This window comes from Tripterygium wilfordii, chromosome 17 (genome assembly GCF_013401445.1).
Source record: "Tripterygium wilfordii isolate XIE 37 chromosome 17, ASM1340144v1, whole genome shotgun sequence".
NCBI lineage: Eukaryota > Viridiplantae > Streptophyta > Magnoliopsida > Celastrales > Celastraceae > Tripterygium > Tripterygium wilfordii.
The window spans coordinates 4583931-4606493 of NC_052248.1; the positions used below are offsets into that span (position 1 = coordinate 4583931).

The window sequence follows — 22563 nt, forward strand, 5'->3', positions numbered from 1 at the left end:
CGGCACATCATCACCATAATGAATAATTGAAAACGTGCACCACAAAATTATGTACTTCATCGTATGACAATAAAGTCCACCTAAACAAACGAAATATATATTAACAAACTCGTATATTTTAGATCAAATACGAAATACCTTAGAATTTTCAGCAAAAAATTAATGAAGTGGTCTCTTTTATGTATTTCATCCTAAGACAACAAGATTACCATTGTCTAACTCAGGACAAAGGAAGCAAACTAGCGGAAACACTCAATCCTCAACCTATTTACATTGTCCAGATCAATATAATATTTGATTCAATATCTTCTACTGTTGCCTTAGTGTCAATTTTACATTGCTTCTGTTAGAACCCACGAGCTTAAAACTTGATCATTAATTTTTTGTAAAAATTAATATAAATGTTTTATCACTGAAAAATAACAATTTTATTAGATGTCTTTTTTTTTGAGTTAATAAGATTCATTAAAAAGGAAAAATTGTACAAAATACGAGGCTCAAAGCCCGGCTTAAACCCAAAATTACATCAAGTCTGAACAACCCGATCCTATGCTTCAATCATTTCTGAGCCAGAAAAAGTCAAGCAAGGCCGACCCGATGCCGACGACTACCAACTCCATTCTTCTACTAGCATGTTTCTTCCCCATAAAATTATAAATATGGGCCGCGAAGGCCCATTAAAACCATGGAACTTAAAACCTGAAAATTCTCAAAGAGTCACACGACACCGTTTCTATTTTCTAATGTAAACTATTATCTTTTGCTTTTTCGCGTTTTTACGTTGTAATTATCGACAGACAGTAAAATTAAAAAAATAAAATGTCAATAAATATTGCTAAAAATCTAAAATTAAAAGAAATCAAAATAACGGGAGCTAGGCTACACAGTTCGACCCAGAAGAAAGTCAGCTCAATTCGATCTGGCTCTGCCTGTAGATCACGGTTCTTCTTCCCCGAAAAGAAACTACGGTGAACGGTACGTTATTTCGCTTCTTTGCCATCAAATTTTTTGTTCAATCCCAGCGATGACTTTAAAATTCGGCTGAAATTGAAGCTGGAATGTAGATCCTGTGATTTGCTAATCCCAAATGATGATCATGTCTTGATTTTTGTTGTGATATTTTTCGTGTTTTGAGTAGATGAGAGAGGGTAGAGATCGTGTCAAGAATGATACAACTTCAAAACCCTCATCAGTTGGTTCTATTCCTCTCATTCTTGACATAGATGACTTCAAGGTAGACGTTGACACCCAATAACTTTTGTTTTCTATTTTCTATTTTGGCTGTGTATTGTTTTGGATTGCTAGTTAAATTCAGTTATGGTGATACAATGAACTTCACTAATGGTGATGCCCAATTTCAATTTGTAGGGTGATTTTTCATTTGATGAGTTATTTGGGAATTTGGTGAACAACCTCCTGCCTTCTTTTCTAGAAGACGAGGCAGATTCATCAGAAGGAGGCAGTGATGTCCTGCCAAATGGGCATGTTCGAGCTCCATCTGATGTCACCAAATATTCTCAGGGGCTGCCTTCCCCATTGTTTCCTGAAGTGGATTCTCTGTTATCCCTATTCAAGGATTCTTGCAGGGAATTGGTTGATCTTCGGAAACAGGTGCGTCGTCTTTGGGAGCTTAGGTGTTGGGTTAACTAGTCCACTCAACATTTCTTACTCTTTTTCCCGTTTTTTTTGTAAGGTTGATGGAAAGCTCTACAATCTCAAGAAGGAGGTTTCTCTTCAGGATTCAAAACATCGCAAGACACTTGCTGAGGTTAGTTGTGGTAGTTTTAATCAGAATGATTTTGTGACACTGCATCTGATATTGAAATAAAATAGACTCATTCTTTTTGGTCATGTTTTACTATGTATTTTGATTTCAGCTGGAGAAAGGCGTAGATGGCTTGTTTGATAGTTTTGCAAGGTTGGATTCACGGATTTCAAGCGTTGGACAAACTGCTGCAAAAATTGGAGATCATCTGCAGGTAAAGTTTGTGTTGTCACACTAGTACCTTTTTAAATATATATATTAATATGGATCATTCTTGTCAGAGTGCAGATGCTCAACGAGAAACTGCCAGTCAAACAATAGAGCTCATCAAGGTAAAGCCGACCACCACTTTTTTGCATGTTATTATTGTTGAAGATGCATCGACTCCCTGTTGATTCAATTTATTTATCTGATCACTGCAGTACTTGATGGAGTTTAATGGCAGTCCAGGGGATCTAATGGAGCTTTCTCCTCTTTTTTCTGATGATAGCCGTGTGGCTGAAGCTGCTTCAATTGCTCAAAAATTGAGTAAGATAACATATCTTTGTAACTGATTTCGTAATATAAACAATCTTAAACTCTTTCATTTTGACAAGTTAAAATATCTTCTTTTGAAGAAACGAGGTAATATCTTTCCATTCAAAAAAAAAAAAATCCCATTCAAAATATATCTTTGCTATAGCATCGTCCCTTTTGTACACCAAAAACTGTTCAATCCAAGCTTCACCATCTTCCCATCCAATATCCACAACTATATCTCAAGATATGGCATACAGTTTTATAGGCATCCTCTAATTCTATTATGCCATTTTCAAATAGAGGTTTTTGATGAAAAAGTCGAACTAATGGAGTGTGGATGAGCATAGACTTAATAGTGGACGCAGATATGTTTTTTTAACTTCAAAAAAGACAAAAAGCCTTTATTTCCATTTTTTTTTGAATTATCTAATTATTAATTTTTTGTAGAATTCTAAATTAAAAATTAGACAAAATAGCCTCGACCTTGTCACCTGATAATGAGAAAACGAAGTCCGGATAAATGCCAATACCTATTACAGGTAGAAGGATAGAGATTGAAACAAACAACTCTCGCGGTCCAAAATCCAAAAAAGGAGGGTTTGAGGCATTAAATAGCTTGTATCCATAGAACATCTGGTGTGAAAATATTTCCTTAATGCATCATGCAATCTGTTAAATAAGAATGGACAGAAGGTTAAGAAAGTTTTGCTACACCTGTCTCTGTCTTGTTTCTGGTTTAAAGATTTGCTTGCAGAAACGTTTTAAAAGAAAACCCTGCACAAACATATTTATGCCCCTAAATGCAAAAACTTTCCATGTAATATCAAGGTTGACCTGATGGTGAAGGAGAAATTGCAATGCCTTTGATGGTGATACTTTTCTCATAAACATATTCTTTTTTATTTTTTTTTTGCAATGACAGTTGCGTGGTGCTTACACCCATAGGAACATCATTACTGATACTGATATGTTTGCTGATTTTAGGATCATTTGCTGAAGAAGATATGGGAAGACAAGGCATTGCTTCACAGTCTGTTGTGGGAAATGCAACTGCTAGCCGAGGATTAGAAGTTGCTGTTGCTAATCTTCAGGACTATTGCAATGGTAGGAAATTTATGTGCAATTTTCTTCTAATTGATGCTACAATTTGATGTCCATTTGTGCATGGAAGTCATAACATGGCATATAACTAGAAGTTGATGGTAACATATTACAATTTTGTATAAAATTCTTAGTTTAGTTAATATATCTATATGTTAGTACTCAAATCAGGTTGGCAGTTATAACCAATTTATTAACCATTTGATAAAACTAGGGAAACATAATGTAATTTAGAATCCACTTTTATATTACTAATTGAAAGAAGAAAAGGAAATCCATATTTGCATCAGAACTCATGAGTGAACAAATCTTTGAGGACTATGTCATGATTATCAAACAGGGTAGTATTTACGAGTTTGTTTCTCATTGAGAATACTATATAATTATTCCTTAAATGTTTGGCACCTTTATTAGATGGTAAGGAATTATCTCTTTTTGACCTTAATGTACTACTGTATTGTTGGAGCATATCCACAACACAAGTTAGTGGGGCCTTCTAAGTGAGGTATTGAGGGATGAGCATCGAATCCTGTCATTTTAATACATAATCCAACAAGTTCCACCCAGCAAAAAGATAGTAGTTAGTCATTTGTTGGTATTTAGGAATAGTTGATAGTGGATCCTTTTTTTTCCTACTACAGTTTGTAACTTTGTATTTTAGGGTGAAGTATGTAGACTTCTTGTTGTAAAGTTTTTTCATTATGAGACTGTTAAAGCTCTATTGTCCCAGTGTTTGGTTGTATTACCATTTCAAACCAAGAGGTGGAGTTGCCTTATACTTGGTAGAGCTAGTGTCGAACTAAATTGGTTTTCATTGTCATTAACACTTCAACAGGAGTATTGAAATTTTCGATGGTCCTGCAATATATTAAAATTTTTGTATGAAAAATAGTTAGTTTTCAATGCATGGTTTCTCCTGTTTCCGTAATTGACTAATTGGGGGCCGTATTGGCTTGCCAAAAATAGGCCTTGCTCTGGATTCTTCTGTTAAACAGTTGATACTCTTTGCCAAACTTTCCATCATTTTCCCACATTCTTATTTTCACATGTTCAATTGTTTTTCTTCATACTCTTGGATGACACCCCCTATTCTTTCAGCAAAGCCTCTTCCTAAATACAAGAATTAGAAAATAAAAACAGTTTGGCTGCAAAACCAAGCATTTTATGTTGGGGAAATCCATGGATCACATGGTTTTTCTTTGTTCTTATTCAGGCTGAAGAACAGTGGACCTGGAATATGTTCCCTGGAATTTAGCAGTCTAGGATATAACTTTTGGGGCTGGGGAAACAATGTTATTGAGCTGTATATCTTGCTTGCTACTTTCCTGCCTTCAATATTTTTGTCTTATGTAATGACTAATATCTTTGTTGATACCATTTTTGTAGAACTGGAAAACAGATTGTTGGCTCGGTTTGATGCAGCGTCACAGAGACGAGAGTTGTCTACTATGTCAGAGTGTGCTAAAATTTTATCTCAGGTGATAATTTTTAACTTATTGATCGTAATCAATTCAGCACAATATCCAAATTTTTTTACTCCAACATAAGTATACCTTTCCCTCCAAGGCCTCTTGAAACCACCCACCACCCCCATCCTCTTTGAATGCTAGGGGAGTATGTAAATAGTTAACTCTGTTCTGATATATCTTTGAGAAGTAACAATGACTTTATTGGAAGAGCACCAAGGAGGTGCAACACAAGAAACAGTTAGAAAGAGGATAACAAGATGCTATTAAAGAAATTAGTGCAAAAATCTATAATTTGCAAGCACTAAGCCAATTATCAAGGAAACAGTTAAAGGAAGTTTCTGTATCATCGAAAGTTTTCTGATTTCTTTATTTCCACACCAAGCAACAAGAAGCCAAAAGTATCAGGTCGAAGACCTTTCTTTTCTGCTAGCTAATGTCGTAAAGATTCCAAACTTTGAGTTCAGTGGCCAAGTCTCTGTCTATTACCTATTCAATACCAATCAGTTCCAAAGGGTTATCCATATTTTCCTGGTCCATTCATTTTGCAGAGAGATGTGATTAAAAGATTCTCCCATCATTTTTGTACAGAGGGCATCTGTTCACTAGTGTGATGCCCTTTTCTTGAATTTTCAATAGTCAAAATCTTTATGTTGAACACTGACCTTCCAACTACTATGCTGCCAATTGGAAAGAGATGGTTTCCAAGATGCTGGTTATCCTTGTTGAGTTCCTGGTAGTAGGTTTTTACTGTAAACTTCTGGTATTTGGGGAGAGGCCAGAATATTTTATCCCCATGCTGGTGTAAATGTGTTGGTCGTACTAAACTTTCGAGAAATTCATGAAGAAATCCAGCTCATGGGCATTACTGGTGAAGCACATGTCCCAAGTGATACCAAATTCAGGATTGGTGATTTTTTCTGTGACAAGGGCCTCTCTATTGCTGGTAGTGTTAAGTATATCTTGAAATTGAGCATTAAGGCTTCTAGAGCTTGCCCATCTATCCTTCCAAAACCTACCAGTATCACCTTTACCCGCCTTGAAAGAAGTGAATTGCATCCAATTATCCAAAACTTTTCCAATGAAGTTCCAGATGCCGGTACTGTAAGCTTCTCTTATTTGGAATGTTGTCCAACGACTCCAATCTCTATGCCGCGCACCATATCTAGCAACTATCAACCTTCTCTGAGGGTAGTCTGTTAGTGGCTTAGTGCAAAATTTCTGTGACCATTTCCCTCTGAAAAAAGCTTTGTTGAAGGTGGTGAAGTAACTGCAAGACCTCCAAGCACGTTAGGTAGTTTGGTTATGTTCCATCTTAGATGGAACATTCGTTCTGTGTTCTTCTGTATCACCCCACATGAAGTGTTTCTGAATAGACTGTCTGGCAGCAACACTACTCAGATCAGAGAAAGAGACATCTAATTAATGGACAGGCTAGATGAGCAGCTACTTATTAAAGTCAGTCTGCCAACCTTGGATAGGTAACTTTTCTTCCAACCTGATAGCTGTGTCATCTGCATATGGCTGATTGACTATATTCAACTGATGTTCCTCTTGACCAATCTTAGCATGTTCCATGTAACCATGAGCAACGGCTCCGTCAATCATACAGCTTAAGACTCCCATGCCTGATATGGAAATAAAAGGGGAGAGAGGATCCCCTTGCCTCACCCCATTATTAGAGTGAAAAAAAAATCGGCAGTTGTGCCACTAATTATAATTAAGGTAAGAGGCTGTAGTAATGCACCTTTTCATCCAGTTGCTCCATCTCTGGCCAGAATCTTTCTTTTCCAGAACTGAGAATAGGAAACCCCAGTTGATGTTGTCAAAAGCCTTCTCCTCAGCTAGCTCACAATGGAGGAGTTATTGCTTAGTTTTTAGTAGAAGTCCACCACCTTGTTGGCAATCATTGAAGCGTCCAGAATCTGACAACCTTCGATATATGCATGTTGAGCGTGATTGACTATCTTCCCCATGACATTCATAAGTCTTGTAGCAAGCACCTTTGTCGAAAAAAAATGTTTAGTAGCAATCTTATGGACTGAAAACTTTCACATCTATATCATTTTTCTTCTGGGCAACACGGGTGATAAAGGTCGACTTCATGGATTCCACAATAGGCATTTGAGCGAAATTCTTCGAACATTTTGAGAACATCAGTTTAATGATCAAACCAGTACCTCCTAAAGAATGCCATAGTGAAGCCGTCTTGGCCAGGCGCTTTATCACTGTTACAACTATCGAGAGCAGATTTTATTTCCTCTTCTTCAAAAGGTTTTTCTAACCAAATGTCTGCTCACTGATAGAACTGAACGCAATTCATTGGTGTTTGGTTTGGTGAAAAAGGGGAAAGACATTTAGTTAGGCTGTATCAGTTTGGCATTTTTTCTGTTAAGATTTTGGTCAATTTCATGTTGTTTCATCCGTGAAGATGTGCTTCTTTGGGTCTTCATTCATGATGAAACTGCTCTACTTGGAACAGATCTTGTTAATAACAGGGGGATTGTTCCTCCTTTATCTCACCGGTTTTATTTTACGACACAGTTTAACAGGGGTACAAGTGCCATGCAACATTATGTGGCAACACGCCCAATGTTCATTGATGTGGAGGTCATGAATGCAGACACGAGGTTGGTCCTTGGTGAACAGGGTTCCCAGGCTAGTCCGAGCAATGTTGCTCGTGGGCTTTCTTCATTATATAAAGAAATCACAGGTTTGAAGAAGACTTCTCAGCTGTGAAGCATGGGGTTTAATTCTTCTATGTTTTGTTCATCTGTGTTGTTTGTCCTGCAGACACTGTTCGTAAAGAAGCAGCTACAATTACTGCAGTTTTCCCTTCGCCCAATGATGTCATGTCAATCTTAGTCCAGGTACATTGACAGTAAGTCTTTCCTATTAGACTTTGTGAATTTCATGTTATTTGCCCACTCAATGCAGATAGTATGGCGATGTTTTGCAACTATTACTTATGGCGACTCACCATTGGCGAGTGTTTAATTTGTGCAGCGAGTTTTGGAGCAGAGAGTAACAGCTCTTTTGGACAAATTGTTGGTGAAGCCATCCCTTGTGAGTCCACCTCTCATGAAAGAAGGTGGGCTTCTTTTGGTGAGTAAAACTTTGGGGCTTCATTTTTGTTTTTTCAAGTTAACCTTACTGGCAGTTTGAACTTATATCAAATATTGGCTTAATTCGTATTTAATTTGAGTTTTCAGTTTCTCAGAATGCTAGCAGTTGCATATGAGAAGACTCAGGAACTTGCTCGAGACTTGCGAGCTGTGGGTTGCGGTGACCTGGATGTTGATGGTAATAAGACAGCCTAAAAAAATTAGCTTGCTACGCATTTTGTGACCTTGTGGATTTGATATTAGTGACATGGGGAGCATCATATTTGCTATAGTTGCTGATAGCGTTGGCAGTGTTCCAGGATATATATGACAAATGTTCTATGGATTCTTGGGATTTTTTACTTTGTCTCACTTGAGGGTTTTGCAAGTCAGGGTGCATGATGCAGAATCGTAGACCTTGGGTGTAATTGTATTGCAGTGGTTTCAGGAAAGCTGTTCAGAGCTTCTGAAACTTGACCGCAATGGATGATGCAAGCCTTATGTCTATCTCACTTGACTTGCATTTTTCTGTTAAGGTTTTTGTTACTTTGCATGGTGTAGTTCTTGTAATTAGTGTAACCATTGATGTGATAACCAATATGGTGATTAAAGCTAGTATTAACACTCTTTAGGAGACATTCCTGTTAGTGGATTTGTGTTTAAGAACGGACTGTTGAACAAAAATATTGATACCTTGAGAGTCATAGGGTAAAGGGTAAACAACTCTCCTGCAATGGAGGTGGTCGGGAAAGGACAAGATGATGTACAGTCTTACCCTTATAACGTATAAAAGCTATTTCTTGGATTTAAACTCGTGCCCCCTAGGTTGCTGCCTGTGATATCTTAAAGTCACGTGAACATAGAATGCTCTATGATTTACTATATGTTCCCTAACTTGGTATTGTTTTATTTGACTTCTTGCTTTGGTGCGTTATTAGCTTCCTTTTTTATTTTTTTCCCCTCCTGTTGGTTCAGGTCTCACGGAGTCTCTTTTTTCTTCCCATAAGGAAGAATACCCTGAACATGAGCAGGCTTCTCTTAGACAACTCTATCAAGCAAAGGTTTGTATCAACTGCTATCATTGTTTATCAACGTTACAACAAACTTGCTACTGTGCCAACAAAATTTGAACTTTTAATGCTGTTAGATGGAAGAACTGCGTGCTGAAAGCCAGCAGCTTTCTGAGTCAAGTGGGACAATTGGCCGCTCAAAAGGAGCTTCAGTAGCATCTTCGCATCAACAGATCTCTGTTACGGTTGTGACAGAGTTTGTTCGTTGGAATGAGGAAGCAATATCAAGATGCACTTTGTTTTCATCTCAAGTAATCTCCAGTTCGTTCGATGTCAAAATGTTGTTAGTGGAGCATTGAAAATATAATAGTTGATGACTTTGGCAAGGATTTAAATGTGATGATGGAAGCAAAATTTGTCTATTACTGATGAATTACCATATAGGCGCTGCCTATCATTTCTTTTAAGCACGATAGTTGTATCATTAGCTAAATAAAGTTCATTCGCATTCTTTTGTTTATTTTTATAATGTTTTTGATGTTGTACATTTGTTCTTTTACAGCCTACTACTCTGGCACCCAATGTAAAATCTGTGTTCACTTGCTTACTAGACCAAGTAAGTAACTTACTTAGATTCATGGAATTCTTGGAACTCGTGCCATAGTACTCAGATGTTTCCATTTCCAGGTTAGTCAATATCTTACAGAAGGCCTCGAAAGGGCTAGAGACAGCCTAACTGAAGCTGCAGCTCTAAGGGAAAGGTTTGTGCTGGGAACAAGTGTCAGTAGAAGGGTGGCTGCTGCAGCTGCTTCTGCTGTAAGTGCATTATCAAATCCCTAGTAGTGGATTCTGAATTTGTCTCTGTGTAAGATGAATCTACGATATTCTGACATATGAAGTGAAATACAACTTATCTGGAAAATGTTGGCATGCTATCTGGTTTATTTGCAGGCAGAAGCAGCGGCTGCTGCTGGTGAAAGCAGTTTTCGATCTTTTATGGTTGCTGTACAACGTTGTGGTAGTAGTGTGGCTATTGTTCAGCAAGTATGTTTGATTAACCTTGATATTTTTTAGTTATTCTAAATTTATTATGTATGGAGAGTTCTGAAAAATGTTATTATTTCTACTTGTACCTACAGTACTTTGCAAATTCTATATCTCGCCTCTTGTTACCTGTTGACGGTGCACATGCTGCTTCATGTGAAGAAATGGCAACAGCCATGTCCAGTGCAGAGGGGGCTGCTTATAAGGGCCTCCAACAGTGCATTGAAACTGTGATGGCTGAGGTCAGTTCTTAATTTTTGGTTTCTTCTATTATTTAGATTTTAGCAAGACTATTGCAGGACCTAAAGGATAATTCTTGATGAATTATTCTTTTTTGCATACAAATTATTTCATAATGTCTAGTTTATGATTGATTACTTCTTTATAATGTCTCCTGTTCATACTTTATATACTGAAATGCCTTTGTCATTGTTGAATGCATATCCAGCCTTGACATTTTCCCTTTTTTTTGGGATTCCATCATGTTTTTTCTTACGTCAAATTATTGGCCTCCTAAAATTTGTATGCAGGTGGAACGACTGCTTTCAGCTGAACAAAAAGCAACAGATTATAGGTCGCCTGATGACGGAATTGCTCCTGATCATCGTCCAACAAATGCCTGCACAAGGTACTTCCAACTTGAAAACCTCAGAACTGAGATCTGAAGGATTACTTGAAAATGCTGGAGTAGGAGATTATCAGAGCATAGAAAAGTAGAAAAAATTTATATATTCTTCTCAATTATTTGTATTCAGCGAATGTCAAAGATATATCTCTGATGAGATTTAGATTTCACACGGGCATTTATGGTTTCGTATCTTGATGGTGACTCCAAGTTTGAATTTGTTCATTTTGTGATAAACCTTTGTGTGTAACAGTTACAGTTTGCAAAATCATGTAGTTTCCCTTTGATTTGTAAAATTCAATAGCTCCATTGTTTCTTGAATTGGATTGTTAACGTATTTCTAGGTTTACGTTGAAAAATGTTTCCTTTCAGAATTTTGGTAACAAACAAAGCAACATCTTTGATGTCTCTTTATGAAGTAATATTTGCTCCTCTTGGCTAGGGTTGTTGCGTATCTCTCCCGTGTTCTTGAGGCTGCATTTACAGCATTAGAAGGTCTTAACAAACAAGCATTCCTGACTGAATTGGTAAGTAGTTACAAATTGATGACTCGTAGGTGTAGGATTCCTTTTCTTTATTGATGTTCAGTTCTCTTTGACATTCTGTAGTAATCCCTTCGGCACCATTTGTATCCAGGAAAACAACCTTTGGAAAAGTACTTTGCACATGCATGTTCAATGTAATAAGGGATATTAAGTTACAAAAAAGACATCTCTCTCTCTCTCTCTCTCTCTCTCTCTGGAGGGGTTGGAGTTGAATTTGCCTTGTAGTATATTTATTTCAAGTTTGTAATGATAACATAGTGATATTTATTTGTTTTAGGGAAACCGCTTGCACAAAGGGCTACTTAATCACTGGCAGAAGTTCACCTTTAATCCAAGGTATTGACCTTTATGTTTCATGACCTCCTGCAGTGATTATCTATAGTGAAAGGATGTCTTTGCCTAAGGATGTTAAGCCTCTATTGACATTATGATTATGTTGTTATTATTATATTATTATTGTTATTATTTGGGCGTTATTAAAGACTTCTCATTAAGAGATTTTCCTGAAGTATCACTTCAGGGCTTTTAACAAGTTATGAAAATTATAGGAGAGACCTCATAAAGCATATACTGAGTTATATAACAAGTTAGATACAAGAGATGGAGTAAAAGATATTTATTAGCTAGTTAAAATATGAGAAAGGAAACCTAGGGATCGAAATCACGTAAAATGCATCAAAGATATAGATGACAGTTTTGGTGAAGAACGTAGAAATCAACGAGGTGGAGAAGTTACTTCAATGAGCTGTTTAATGGCGCCACCGAGTAATATTGAAGATCTCCATCTCTCTCCTGAAAATAGGGATCGTTGGTATATAAGACGTATTAGGGCGACTGTAGTTGAGAAAACCTTAAGGAGAACGAAAGGGGATAAAGCCGTGGTTGAAATGTGGAAATGCATAGGAGATGTAGGTATAGTATGACTAACTGAGTTATTTAATCAAATTATTAAGTCTTGTAGGATCCATGATGAATGGAGGAGAAGCAATGTAGTACCTATATACAAGAATAAAGGTGATATCCCAAGTTGTTACAATTATAGGAGCATTAAGGTCAGTTATACGACCCGCGATGATGTATGGTTCTGAGTGTTGGGCTATTAAAAGACAACATATCGAAAAAATACATGTAGTATAAATGTGAATGCTTCGTTGGATGTGTGGCCACACGATCAAATATAGGATAAGAAATGAGATTATTAGATCTAAGGTAGGGGGTATACGTAGTGGATTCCCGTTAGAAATGAATGGCGGGAAACGAATATACTTAGTGGATTCCCGTTGATTTTCTCATAGACTCATGCAGCCGATCCTAAACTCTCGGGATAAAGATTCGGATGATGATAATCACTCTAGAGCTCTTAGAAATTTGGCACTTTATAAGATGACCTTGACAAAATAAGTGGGAACAATTTAACTATACAAGTAATTTCTTTTTTCATGTGTGACTATAGAGGTAGGCAAAGAGACGTGAATAAGCATTGCGATTCTGTCCTTGGGATTTGATGTGAAAATATAAATTGCTAATGGTTTGAGCTTGATGTTTTTTCACACGATTGTTGAGGACATATGTTGTTGATACAGAGCTTTGTATCTTTATTGTTGTTGTCGGAAGTTCGGGTTTGTGCATCATTTTCTGTGAGTACTTTCTGCTGAATTTTGGGAAATTCCTACTTCACTTGTGCCCCCAAAACTCCTTCCCGAGGGGTTCATTTTTCATATGTGCCGTGAATGACACCAAGAAGTTTGCGTCTCGCTGCTATGTCTAGTGCTTCATCAATCTTGAGTCTTGACTATGGGTTCTCAACAACTCCTTTTTCCTCCGTCATGAAATATTTTCTTTTTTGCAGTGGAGGACTTCGGCTGAAGCGTGACATTACAGAATACGAAGAATTTGTCCGCAGTTTTAATGCTCCTTCTGTTGATGAGAATTTTGAATTGTTGGGCATGTAAGTTGCTGGTAGCTTGTCAAATTACAGACTCTAAATTTGGGATTCTATATCGCAATTTAATGGGATCTTTTTTCCTCTTCAGAGTGGCCAACGTCTTTATTGTAGCTCCTGAAAGCCTTTCTAGCTTGTTTGAGGGTACACCAAGTATACGGAAAGATGCACAAAGGTATCACTGTTTCTAATACATGGAATAGGGAGCAAAACAGTTGTAGCTAGTGCTCATTTTTGGCAAAATATCATGATGCATTCTTCTTGGCTCGTGTGTTCACTCTTAAATGTATTCTTAACTGCACTACAAGACCATTGTTTCATCTCCAGCTTGATGGTTTACAACCGTCTATTGTTTGAATGACTATTCTTTGGCTGCAAAATTCAGGTTTATTCAACTTAGAGAGGACTACAAAAGTGCAAAACTTGCGTCTAGACTTAGCTCCTTGTGGACAAGCTGAAGTTGATAAAGACGTCGAAGTTCACTGGAATATTACTCCATACAGTTGCTAAGGTGAGGAGGTGACAGCCCAGACTGGATTATTTGGGCAAGACCATGGCCAAGTTAGTGAAATCAGCTGAGAATTTAAGTTTACTAGTTGGTTATTACAGGACTGACGTTATTTCATTGGTTTGCAAACTAGGACTGCTAGAGTTTGTACTGGATATATTTGTTCTTTTACACAATGCCTTTGGCTGGCGTCTCCATATGTTGCTCGTTCATGTGTTTTTCCCAGATTGAATTTTGTATCGATGTGAGTTTTCAATTTTTAGATTGGATTTTCTATTACTAAATGCTTATGAAGAGCTGACTTGACTTATCATCTTATGGAGACGCCATGAAGATCTTAAGGAATTGACGGATTAGTAGAGGATTGAGTGTGATAAACATATGTTCTCTTAATGATGATGAACATTATATGCACAATTAAAAACGTAACATTCAATATTGCACACTCATTTTCAGTTTTTTCAAAAAAATACAAACTGCACCACAGTTCCTTCTCTGCTAGGGTTTCTTCTGCTTTCCAAATGTATTGAATCAAATTTGTGGCTTTGCCTGAATGCCCTCAAAGATGGGTCTACCACCAATATTGAACGCATTTCATGTATAAGCTTGGAACACAATCGCACATTCACTCTGATCGGCATCTTTGTGTTAGACCCATTTGCTGTGAACTAATTCGTCTTCGTGTGAGACCCATTGAAGAACAAAGTCCAAATCATTTTTTACCCCATTTTGGCCTAAACTCAACCATCTATGCAGATGAATCTTGGGGATTGCCACATAGCCTACTATAGGCAGTCTAGTATAGTTGAGAAAACTAACAGTAGAAATCAACAAAGCAATGTTTTGCCCAAATCACAAACCCACTATTACCCGGATATGCTGAGGAAACCCAGAATTGCTAATAGTGGTTCGGCAGTTTGAACCACCTGTTCCTCACAATACGGGCCGCCAGCAACCTTGAAGTAGATGAATGGAGGGCTTTGAGTTTTGTTGGGTTTCTGGTAGATGGAGATGAACAGAGCTGGAAAAGGTTTGGGGATTATGTGATAGGGACTATGCGGTGTGTTAAGATTGATGATTTTGGCGAGATTTTGGGGTGCATATAGTACTCATCTACCTTAGTTACCCCTCACATTCAAATTCAAATATATTTAAAATAATTAAATTAAAAACTTTCGTGATCATTATCCATTTGAACCAACTCCAATGGGAGTAACCAAAATGGGTAATCAAAATACCCATTTGATAACTATTACGGTATTTTGATACCTCATTTGATTTTCGAAAAATTCGTCAACTCCAACCCAAGTAACCAAATGAGTAACCATCTCTCAAATACATTTAAATTAACTCATTTCAAAATTTGAAATCATGGCTCACAACTAACTTTTGCATTCCCTCATCTTCTCTCTCCTCAAGATCCAATTTTGCATCCAAAACATGGGATAACCATTTTTACATCCCCATTTGAAGCCCCCTTGGAGGCCCCATTTTGAGATTTGGGGAATCGAAATGGTAGTTACCCCATTTGATGCCTCCCTTGGAGATGCTCTAAGGAAGATGATAATGTGTCCTTAGGTATTAGATACGGATGAAAAATATGTATTGTAATTTAAAAAAAAATATATATTTTAAGTTAAAAAAAATTAGATGAAAGAACGTTCATTACACATGACATACTATGGTATGTTATAGTGAATCTTTAACAAGTATCCTTAAGCCTTAGGGCACACGTTATCAATACATCTTTTTTCAATTATTTGCGTTTTGTGTTTATGGAATATAACACCTTTCAAAGGCTGCTAATTTCAGTTTGGTCATTTATGAGCCTTATCTTAAATGTTGGTGGAGGCACAAAACGATATTACCTCTACTAAATTCATGAATCACTATTGGGAGAGAGAGAGAGATAGAGTTGGTGAGTGAGACGCATGGCTGCAGGTCCTCTAGTTGTGATGGTGTTAGCGGGGAGCCTCCTAATTGTGCTAGTGTGCCACATACATCCTTCACTACCCACTATAAAGTGCTGTCCATTATCATTCATTCTCTCTGATGAGGTAGAGAGAGAGAGAGGGGGGTTGATTGACTGATGAAGTCGAGTGGGAGAGCTGGATTGATTATCTTGTTTCATGATATATCTTCAGTGACATGTCAAACCCATTATAACTTTTCTCTTGTAAGAGTAATTACAATGGTGTGGGTGTCATTGGTTTTTCTTTCTTTTTTAATCGTGTTTTGATGACATGGCAAAAAAGGAATATGTTTAGTAACGTGTATACACACACTGATAAATTTATGTCTACTTGTTTCTATGCTTTGGTTTTGTTCTGTCCTTGTTGTTTTTCTCTAAGTCGAGTTCAAATGTCATTAAAACAAGTCAATATGGGGGTTAACCACAGTTCATGCTCTCGTACCTGACCCAACAAAAACAGATCACTGAAGTGATATTGTTGTAGTATCCATTTGATCCATGCCCAACAAAAAATAGATCCATGACTCAACCAAAAAGAACCACTGTAGTTGCACTGACCAATTAACCTATCATGTTGTGAAAGACCCTACAATGAGACCCCCCCTCCCTATATGGTCCTCCTTTTCTTGATTACAATGTCAATTCATAATCTTTTCAAGTCTTTTCATCAACCCATACATACACACACACACACTCATGTCTAATATCTCATTTTGTAACTGAAAAACTTTTAAAAATAAATGATTCAATCTCAAATCTTCCAAACCAGATACAAAGTCAAGAGGTATTGTTGAGTGTAGTTTTTTGACCTCAAAAGCTCTCTCTATCAAAATGTCATTCCTTCAAAAGTGTTTTGACAAGGAAAATTAAAAAGAAAAGATGTTGCAATGCTGGTATTTTGGTATTGGTGGTGGACCAATTGTTCAGAGAAAAAAAATACATTTTCCTCTTCTAATTCAATGAATGATATCATGGAAATTGGAAGCCTAATTCCCTTTTTGTTCTTTTTTTTCCTCCACTTCTAAAAAGACCATCCAAGGATCAGTCGCTTCTGATGGAGGAGTCTCTGGAATATTTGGGTAGCTTTCAAGCTCTTGACAAGACATTTTGTGTCGAGAAACAATGTTAATCAGATTTGGAGGATATGTATCATATGTTAGGGGTGGAGGCATGCTATTGCTAAGGGGGGGGGGGGGGGGTATTGCCCCCTTAGTTTTTTCAAAAATACCATTATACTATTGCTATTTTGTATTTTGCCCCCCTTACTTTTAAAAATACTCTATATAATATTCAATTTTCAATCTTGGTTTAAAATTATTTTTTTTTTGAATTCATCTCATTAAACTTATTTTATTCCAAATTCATTAAATTTATCCTTGACTTATTTTATTCCAAATCCATTAAATTTATCCTTAAAACTAAAAGGTTAAGGTCTAAACCCACTTTTGACCTCTCTACAAAGTCTTTTTTTTTTTTTGGGTAAGTGAGTGTAGTATATAAGAAAGAAAAAAAAAACCCTAACTACTGCTCCTCGTACGAAAACTTCCACCTTCCTTTTCTTCTTCTACCACGATTAGCTAAACCTCCTTTTGTCGTCGATACATTTAATGAATAGTACATCTCCTCCCGTCGCCGACTCCTAAAATCATCTCCATCATAAAGAAACCTCTGCGAATCACTACAATTTGTTCATTCTTTCATTTGGGAAAAGGGCAAAGAAGAAAGTAAATCACAATCTTTGATTGTGTAATGTTACTGTTTATAAACAGTAACATTATAACCGTGTCATTGCATGTGGATATAATTTTAATATTTTTATTTTTATTGACGTTGTGTGATGCAGATAAACATATTTTATTTTTATAACTGTGACATTCCATTGGGTACAGTTGCTTTTGGAAAAAAGAGCAAAGAACAAAGTAAGTCAAAATATTTGATTGTATAATATTATTGTTTCAAAACAGTAATATTATAACTCTGTCATTGCATGTGGGTATAATGTTAATATTTTTTATTTTTATTGATATTGTGTTGCATTGATAAAATAGAGGGAAATTAAGAACAATAAAATTTGAAGAGGATTTGATGATAACAAATGAGAGCAATGATAAAGGCGAGGAAGGGGAAAAAAAACATACTCAAAAGAAGGATGGGAAGATGTAGGAGTTTCAAAAGAATAGGGAGGAGGAAAATGGCAAAAACAAAATTATATAGTTCTTACTTCTTTTATTAAATTAAAAATAAAATTGAACTTAAAAAAAAGAAGAGAAAAACATGATGACCCATACGTCCAACACATGTGTATAGGGTATTAAAATGGGATTTGTCATTTTTTGTTCCTTAATAGGTGTGAATGGGTAAAAATACTATGCTGAGTCAGCATGACACATGACAAAGGAAGAGTTACATAGAAGTTTCCTTACCTGAGGATAATTACAGAGAAGCTGTCGCACGCCAATGCAGGAGGATTTAATTCCAAAGAATTCATATTCAAATTCAAATAAAGAGGAATCGTTACAACTCAAATTTCAAACAACGAGATCAAACCAAATTCGGGATAATAAATCCTAACAGATGCACCCCACGTCAATTATAAAAGGATCACCAAATCTTTGAACAATGTACGCATTGAAAATTGACTACTTTGATTTCTTTCCTGAAGAATACTAACTTGAGTATCGGAGTGTCTCCGGGCTACGAAGGGCTGTCCGTTCTCATTTTTACAGGTAGGAGATTCACCGTTTATTTCACAATCTGGACCCTAGCTGTGGAAGTTGGGTTGTGCAGAAAATTGCATCACAATAGGATACATTAGAATTGAATATTATTTGACGTAAATTAATATGTTAGCATTATCAATGAAAAACAAATATATTTCTTCGTAACAATTTGGCAACTTGAGGAGAGAAATTTCCATGTTATTATTATATATGAAGAAAATGAGGAGGATAACCATCGACACTCCACGTCGGGTCGGATCAAAACCACTCCGACATGACCCCACACGCTTACAGTCACACGCCTCGTGCCACCCACTTCTCTCGGACTGCAAGGTTAATATTCACTACACCCCATTGTACATCAACAAACGTGCTAGCATATCATAGAACGCGAATCAAAAAATAATATTATCTGACGATGCGTTCTCAGCCGTCAGATCCTCATCGCTATTCAAAAGGAAACACTTTGATCAGAGCACGAAGCTTTTCAATGGCGCCGCGCCCGCCAAATCAAAAGCTTAGCTGTTACAAGTGTGGACACTTCAATTAATAGCCGTCGATCACGAAGACCAAAAAGTCTGCCTTGACTTCATGAACACGCGGCAGTCACAAAATACGTCATTGGGAGGAGTGTAAACAGCAAAATGGTGAGTGGGAAATAGAGATTCAGCATTAATTGACTAATGAGCCCTTATTTCACGTGATCTGCCGCCCGAAATGGTATATAGAATGTGAATGGTGGTCATGTAAAGGAAACTAACATATCATAACAAGTGTAGAACCCCGAATTAACGGGCCCAAATTGTCCTTACCAAATAATAGTATGATTCTTGATTGTGTCATAGATAGATAGATACACATCATATGAATCTCTCAATCAATGTTGTTGAGTTTTCACTCAAACTTATAGGAAACATATACCTTTTTTAGCCACCTTTCTGTTGTATGAATAGTAGATTTTGATTTTGTGATTAGGGGTGACAAGATGATCGATTTTTTCGATCTTGATTAAATCAAGTTTGGACATAAGTTATATGTCCAAAATCTGGATCTAAACACAAAATTTTTGTCCTAGATTCAAACATATAAATCTTGTCTGATTTACTTGTTCGGACTCTAATTCAGATTAAGTTATTTTTTGATTTATTTGTTTCGATTTAAACCAATCTGAGTTTGGTCAATTAAATACGTGAAAAATCCAACCATATAACTCGTAAATACGTATTGTTCTCCAAATCGAAATCGACATGAAACCAATTTTGTTACAACCCTAATTATGATTTTGAATGTGTAGGGAATAATGAAGAGAAGGAAAGAAAAAGATACAGAATCCAAGGATGCCATAATAAAGAACGTTAAAGAGCGCGTGAGCTTGAAAAAAAAAAGTGTTATTTTTCTCCCTTTCTTTTTTCTTTTCTATCTCTTAACGTTGGTTGTGGCATCCGCGAATTAAACTGGCCTCCACTTTTTAATTACTATATATATTTAAGATATTGTTTTTTTTTTCCTTTTGTCGGTAAATCTCACGAGCCTCCACACGTGATTACTGGTCAATTAGAGAGAAAGATAGCGCGTGTAGAGACTGGACAAAAACATGGCTACTTCCCTCCTTTGACATTTTCATCATGTCAACCCACGAAAACCCAGAAATCAAAATTATCTGTGATTGATATTCCCAAACTTTGCCCTCTCCTCTCTCTCTGTCTCTCTCTCAATATATATTGACTTGTGAACATCCTCCACACAAAACCCACTTTCTCTCTCTATGTATGCTGCTTTTTATATATATAGCTGTTTTTCTCTCTCACATTGTACTCCTCTCTCTCTTTAACCTTCCAAAAGTCAGCGTCTTGTTTTGTCTCTCTCTCTCAAGCTCTCTTTCCTTTAGCAGTAGTTGCAGAGACAAAGGCAGGGTATAGTCTCAGAGCTTGTCTCTAAAGAAGCTATGGAGGAAGACGACTGGGGTTTACACGCCGTGGTCAGGAGCTACGTCTCCGCCACTAACACCACCACCACCACCACCACATCAACTGCTTTTCCGGCGGATTTTTCCAATCGGACTTGCTTTTCTACTGATGGTGGTGAACAAAGTGGGAAGCTTTTTTCTGTTTCAGATCCTTTTGAAGCGAGGACTGCTTTCGGTGATTTGCATGATCTCTACAAACCCTTTTTCCCTAAATCTCATCAGCCTCTCCTTCCTTCACCAGTACACACGAAACCCATCTCTTCAATTTCTTCTTCCTTCAGCGTCTCTGTAGATCCAAATCCAACACAGTCAAATCAAGTACTGAAGCAGCAGCAGCCAAGGCAATTCCATAGTGGCCCCGTGAATAGAACTAATACCACCACCACTCATTCTGCCACTGCAATTTCCAATACTTCTCGATCCAAAAAAAGGTAATACTTATATTCCTGCCACTATTGGGGTGAAAGTATTAAAATTTAAAAAACCCAATTTTTTAATTTGATTTTTTCTCACTGGTGCTCATAAAGGTTTGTTGAATATCTATTCACAGGAAAAATCAATCGAAGGAGGTGCGCAGAGTACCCGCAGACGCTCTGTATTCAGATATCTGGGCATGGCGTAAATATGGCCAAAAACCCATCAAAGGCTCACCATATCCAAGGTGGGTTTTCACATAATTAGTGTTTCATTGAACTGTAATTGGATTCTGTGTTGACATTCATTAATCAATCTCTGTTTCAATTTATTTATATAAACAGGGGTTATTACAGATGCAGTAGTTCCAAGGGTTGTATGGCCCGAAAACAAGTGGAGCGGGACCAATCCGATCCCGGAATGTTCAAAGTCACTTACACCGCCGAGCACAACCACCCTGCCCCTACCCACCGGAATTCACTCGCCGGTAGCACTCGCCAGAAGCCTATGACTAACAACGAAACAACGACGGCCATAACTGACAAAGCTTCCACGCCCAAACCCGCTTGTTCATCCTCTCCAGTGCTCTCCATGGCACAAAGTCAAAACAGCGAAAGCCGAGAAGAAAAAGATTTGATGGTAGACGAACAAGACGGTGAAGAGGAAGAGTTTGGAGTCTCGGATTCGTCTTTGAATGATGATTTCTTCGCGGGTTTGGAGGAATTCTCCGCCGGCGTAACTTCCGGGGACTGCTTCCCTGATCCATTCCCCTCGGCCAGTTTTGGCCACGAATGGCTTTCCAACAACGCGGCGGCTGCGGCCGGCAGTATTTGACTTGTTGAAATGTCAACACTAAACCCCCCAATTAGTGAGTCTTGTAGAGGAAGAGGGGGGATAAATTTAGTTCTGTTTTAGCTTAATACTAAATTTGTTCACTAAAATGCTTCATTCCTCATTTGTAAGTCTATACTAGTTTTCTAATCCAGTCCAAATTTGCTGCTCATATTAATTGATAAAACTCTACTTTTGGGAAGTGAAAGATTTGGTAGAGTTTATAAGTATCTCAAGCTAATAATCAAGAATGAGTTCAATTGAAGAGTGTATTTTTTTGCTAGTTCATATAGTTAGACAAATTTATAGTTTCTCTGACAGTACCATCACTCAACTCAATAGATACTCTAAATCATTTAAATATTCACATTTATACTTTCAATTTTCATTATTTAAACTCAATTTCTTTTACATTTAAATCAGTTGACATAATAATAAATCAATCGATATTTATTTATTTCAAAAATTAAATATATATTAATAATTAAGTTAATCAATAGTTATTTATTCGACTTCGGTTTCCATCAATCAACAACCACACACAAAGATCACTAAATTGTATAGAAAAAAAATAGAGTTTGAGTACTTGAATTGAAGTTGGTGATGGTCGTTCATAGATAGGTTTCACATTAAATAGATTAGTTTATAAGTTCTTAAATAAACTCTACTCAATAGAGCCTCTTATGGTGCCTATTATTTTTAAGTTAGTTATTGAATTTTGAAAAATTGATTCAACTGTCATCATTAGTATTGGGTTTGCTGGAAAATTATGAGAATTTAACCTAATTAATGTGATAAGTGGACTATACACGTTTGACTATTTCGCATGTCACATAAATTGAGGAGTAATATGAAGGTCATCTTTTTTTTGGATCCGTAGCATTATTCAAAGTGTAATTTGGGGAACCAAAAATCTTAGATTGACTTTTTTAAAATATTGTTTTGACATTGATTCGAGTACAATCAACAAGATTGACTCCTACTCTGTTTCAAAAGTCCAGTCCAATGCAATCAATCCTTGTTTCTGGTGT

The 22563-nt window shown here is 36.9% G+C and overlaps 2 protein-coding genes across 2 annotated transcripts; both read left to right on the top strand.

Moving 5' to 3' along the window:
• The first annotated feature begins 818 nt into the window (after positions 1–818).
• On the top strand, positions 819–13937 carry LOC119982649 (exocyst complex component SEC10b-like). Its single transcript, XM_038826131.1, has 25 exons — positions 819–975; positions 1139–1234; positions 1369–1611; positions 1694–1768; positions 1878–1979; positions 2047–2097; positions 2188–2293; positions 3269–3388; positions 4772–4863; positions 7396–7564; positions 7645–7721; positions 7858–7956; positions 8064–8154; positions 8931–9016; positions 9103–9276; positions 9528–9581; positions 9653–9781; positions 9917–10009; positions 10105–10251; positions 10540–10637; positions 11077–11161; positions 11457–11515; positions 13029–13127; positions 13213–13296; positions 13507–13937. The coding sequence occupies exons 2-25, from the start codon at positions 1139–1141 to the stop codon at positions 13577–13579; spliced, it is 2502 nt and encodes an 833-aa protein (XP_038682059.1). The 5' UTR covers positions 819–975; the 3' UTR covers positions 13580–13937.
• Positions 13938–20075: 6138 nt separating this feature from the next.
• Positions 20076–21756, top strand: LOC119981685 (WRKY transcription factor 22). Its single transcript, XM_038824775.1, has 3 exons — positions 20076–20718; positions 20838–20948; positions 21046–21756. The coding sequence occupies exons 1-3, from the start codon at positions 20267–20269 to the stop codon at positions 21533–21535; spliced, it is 1053 nt and encodes a 350-aa protein (XP_038680703.1). The 5' UTR covers positions 20076–20266; the 3' UTR covers positions 21536–21756.
• The last annotated feature ends 807 nt before the right edge of the window (positions 21757–22563 follow it).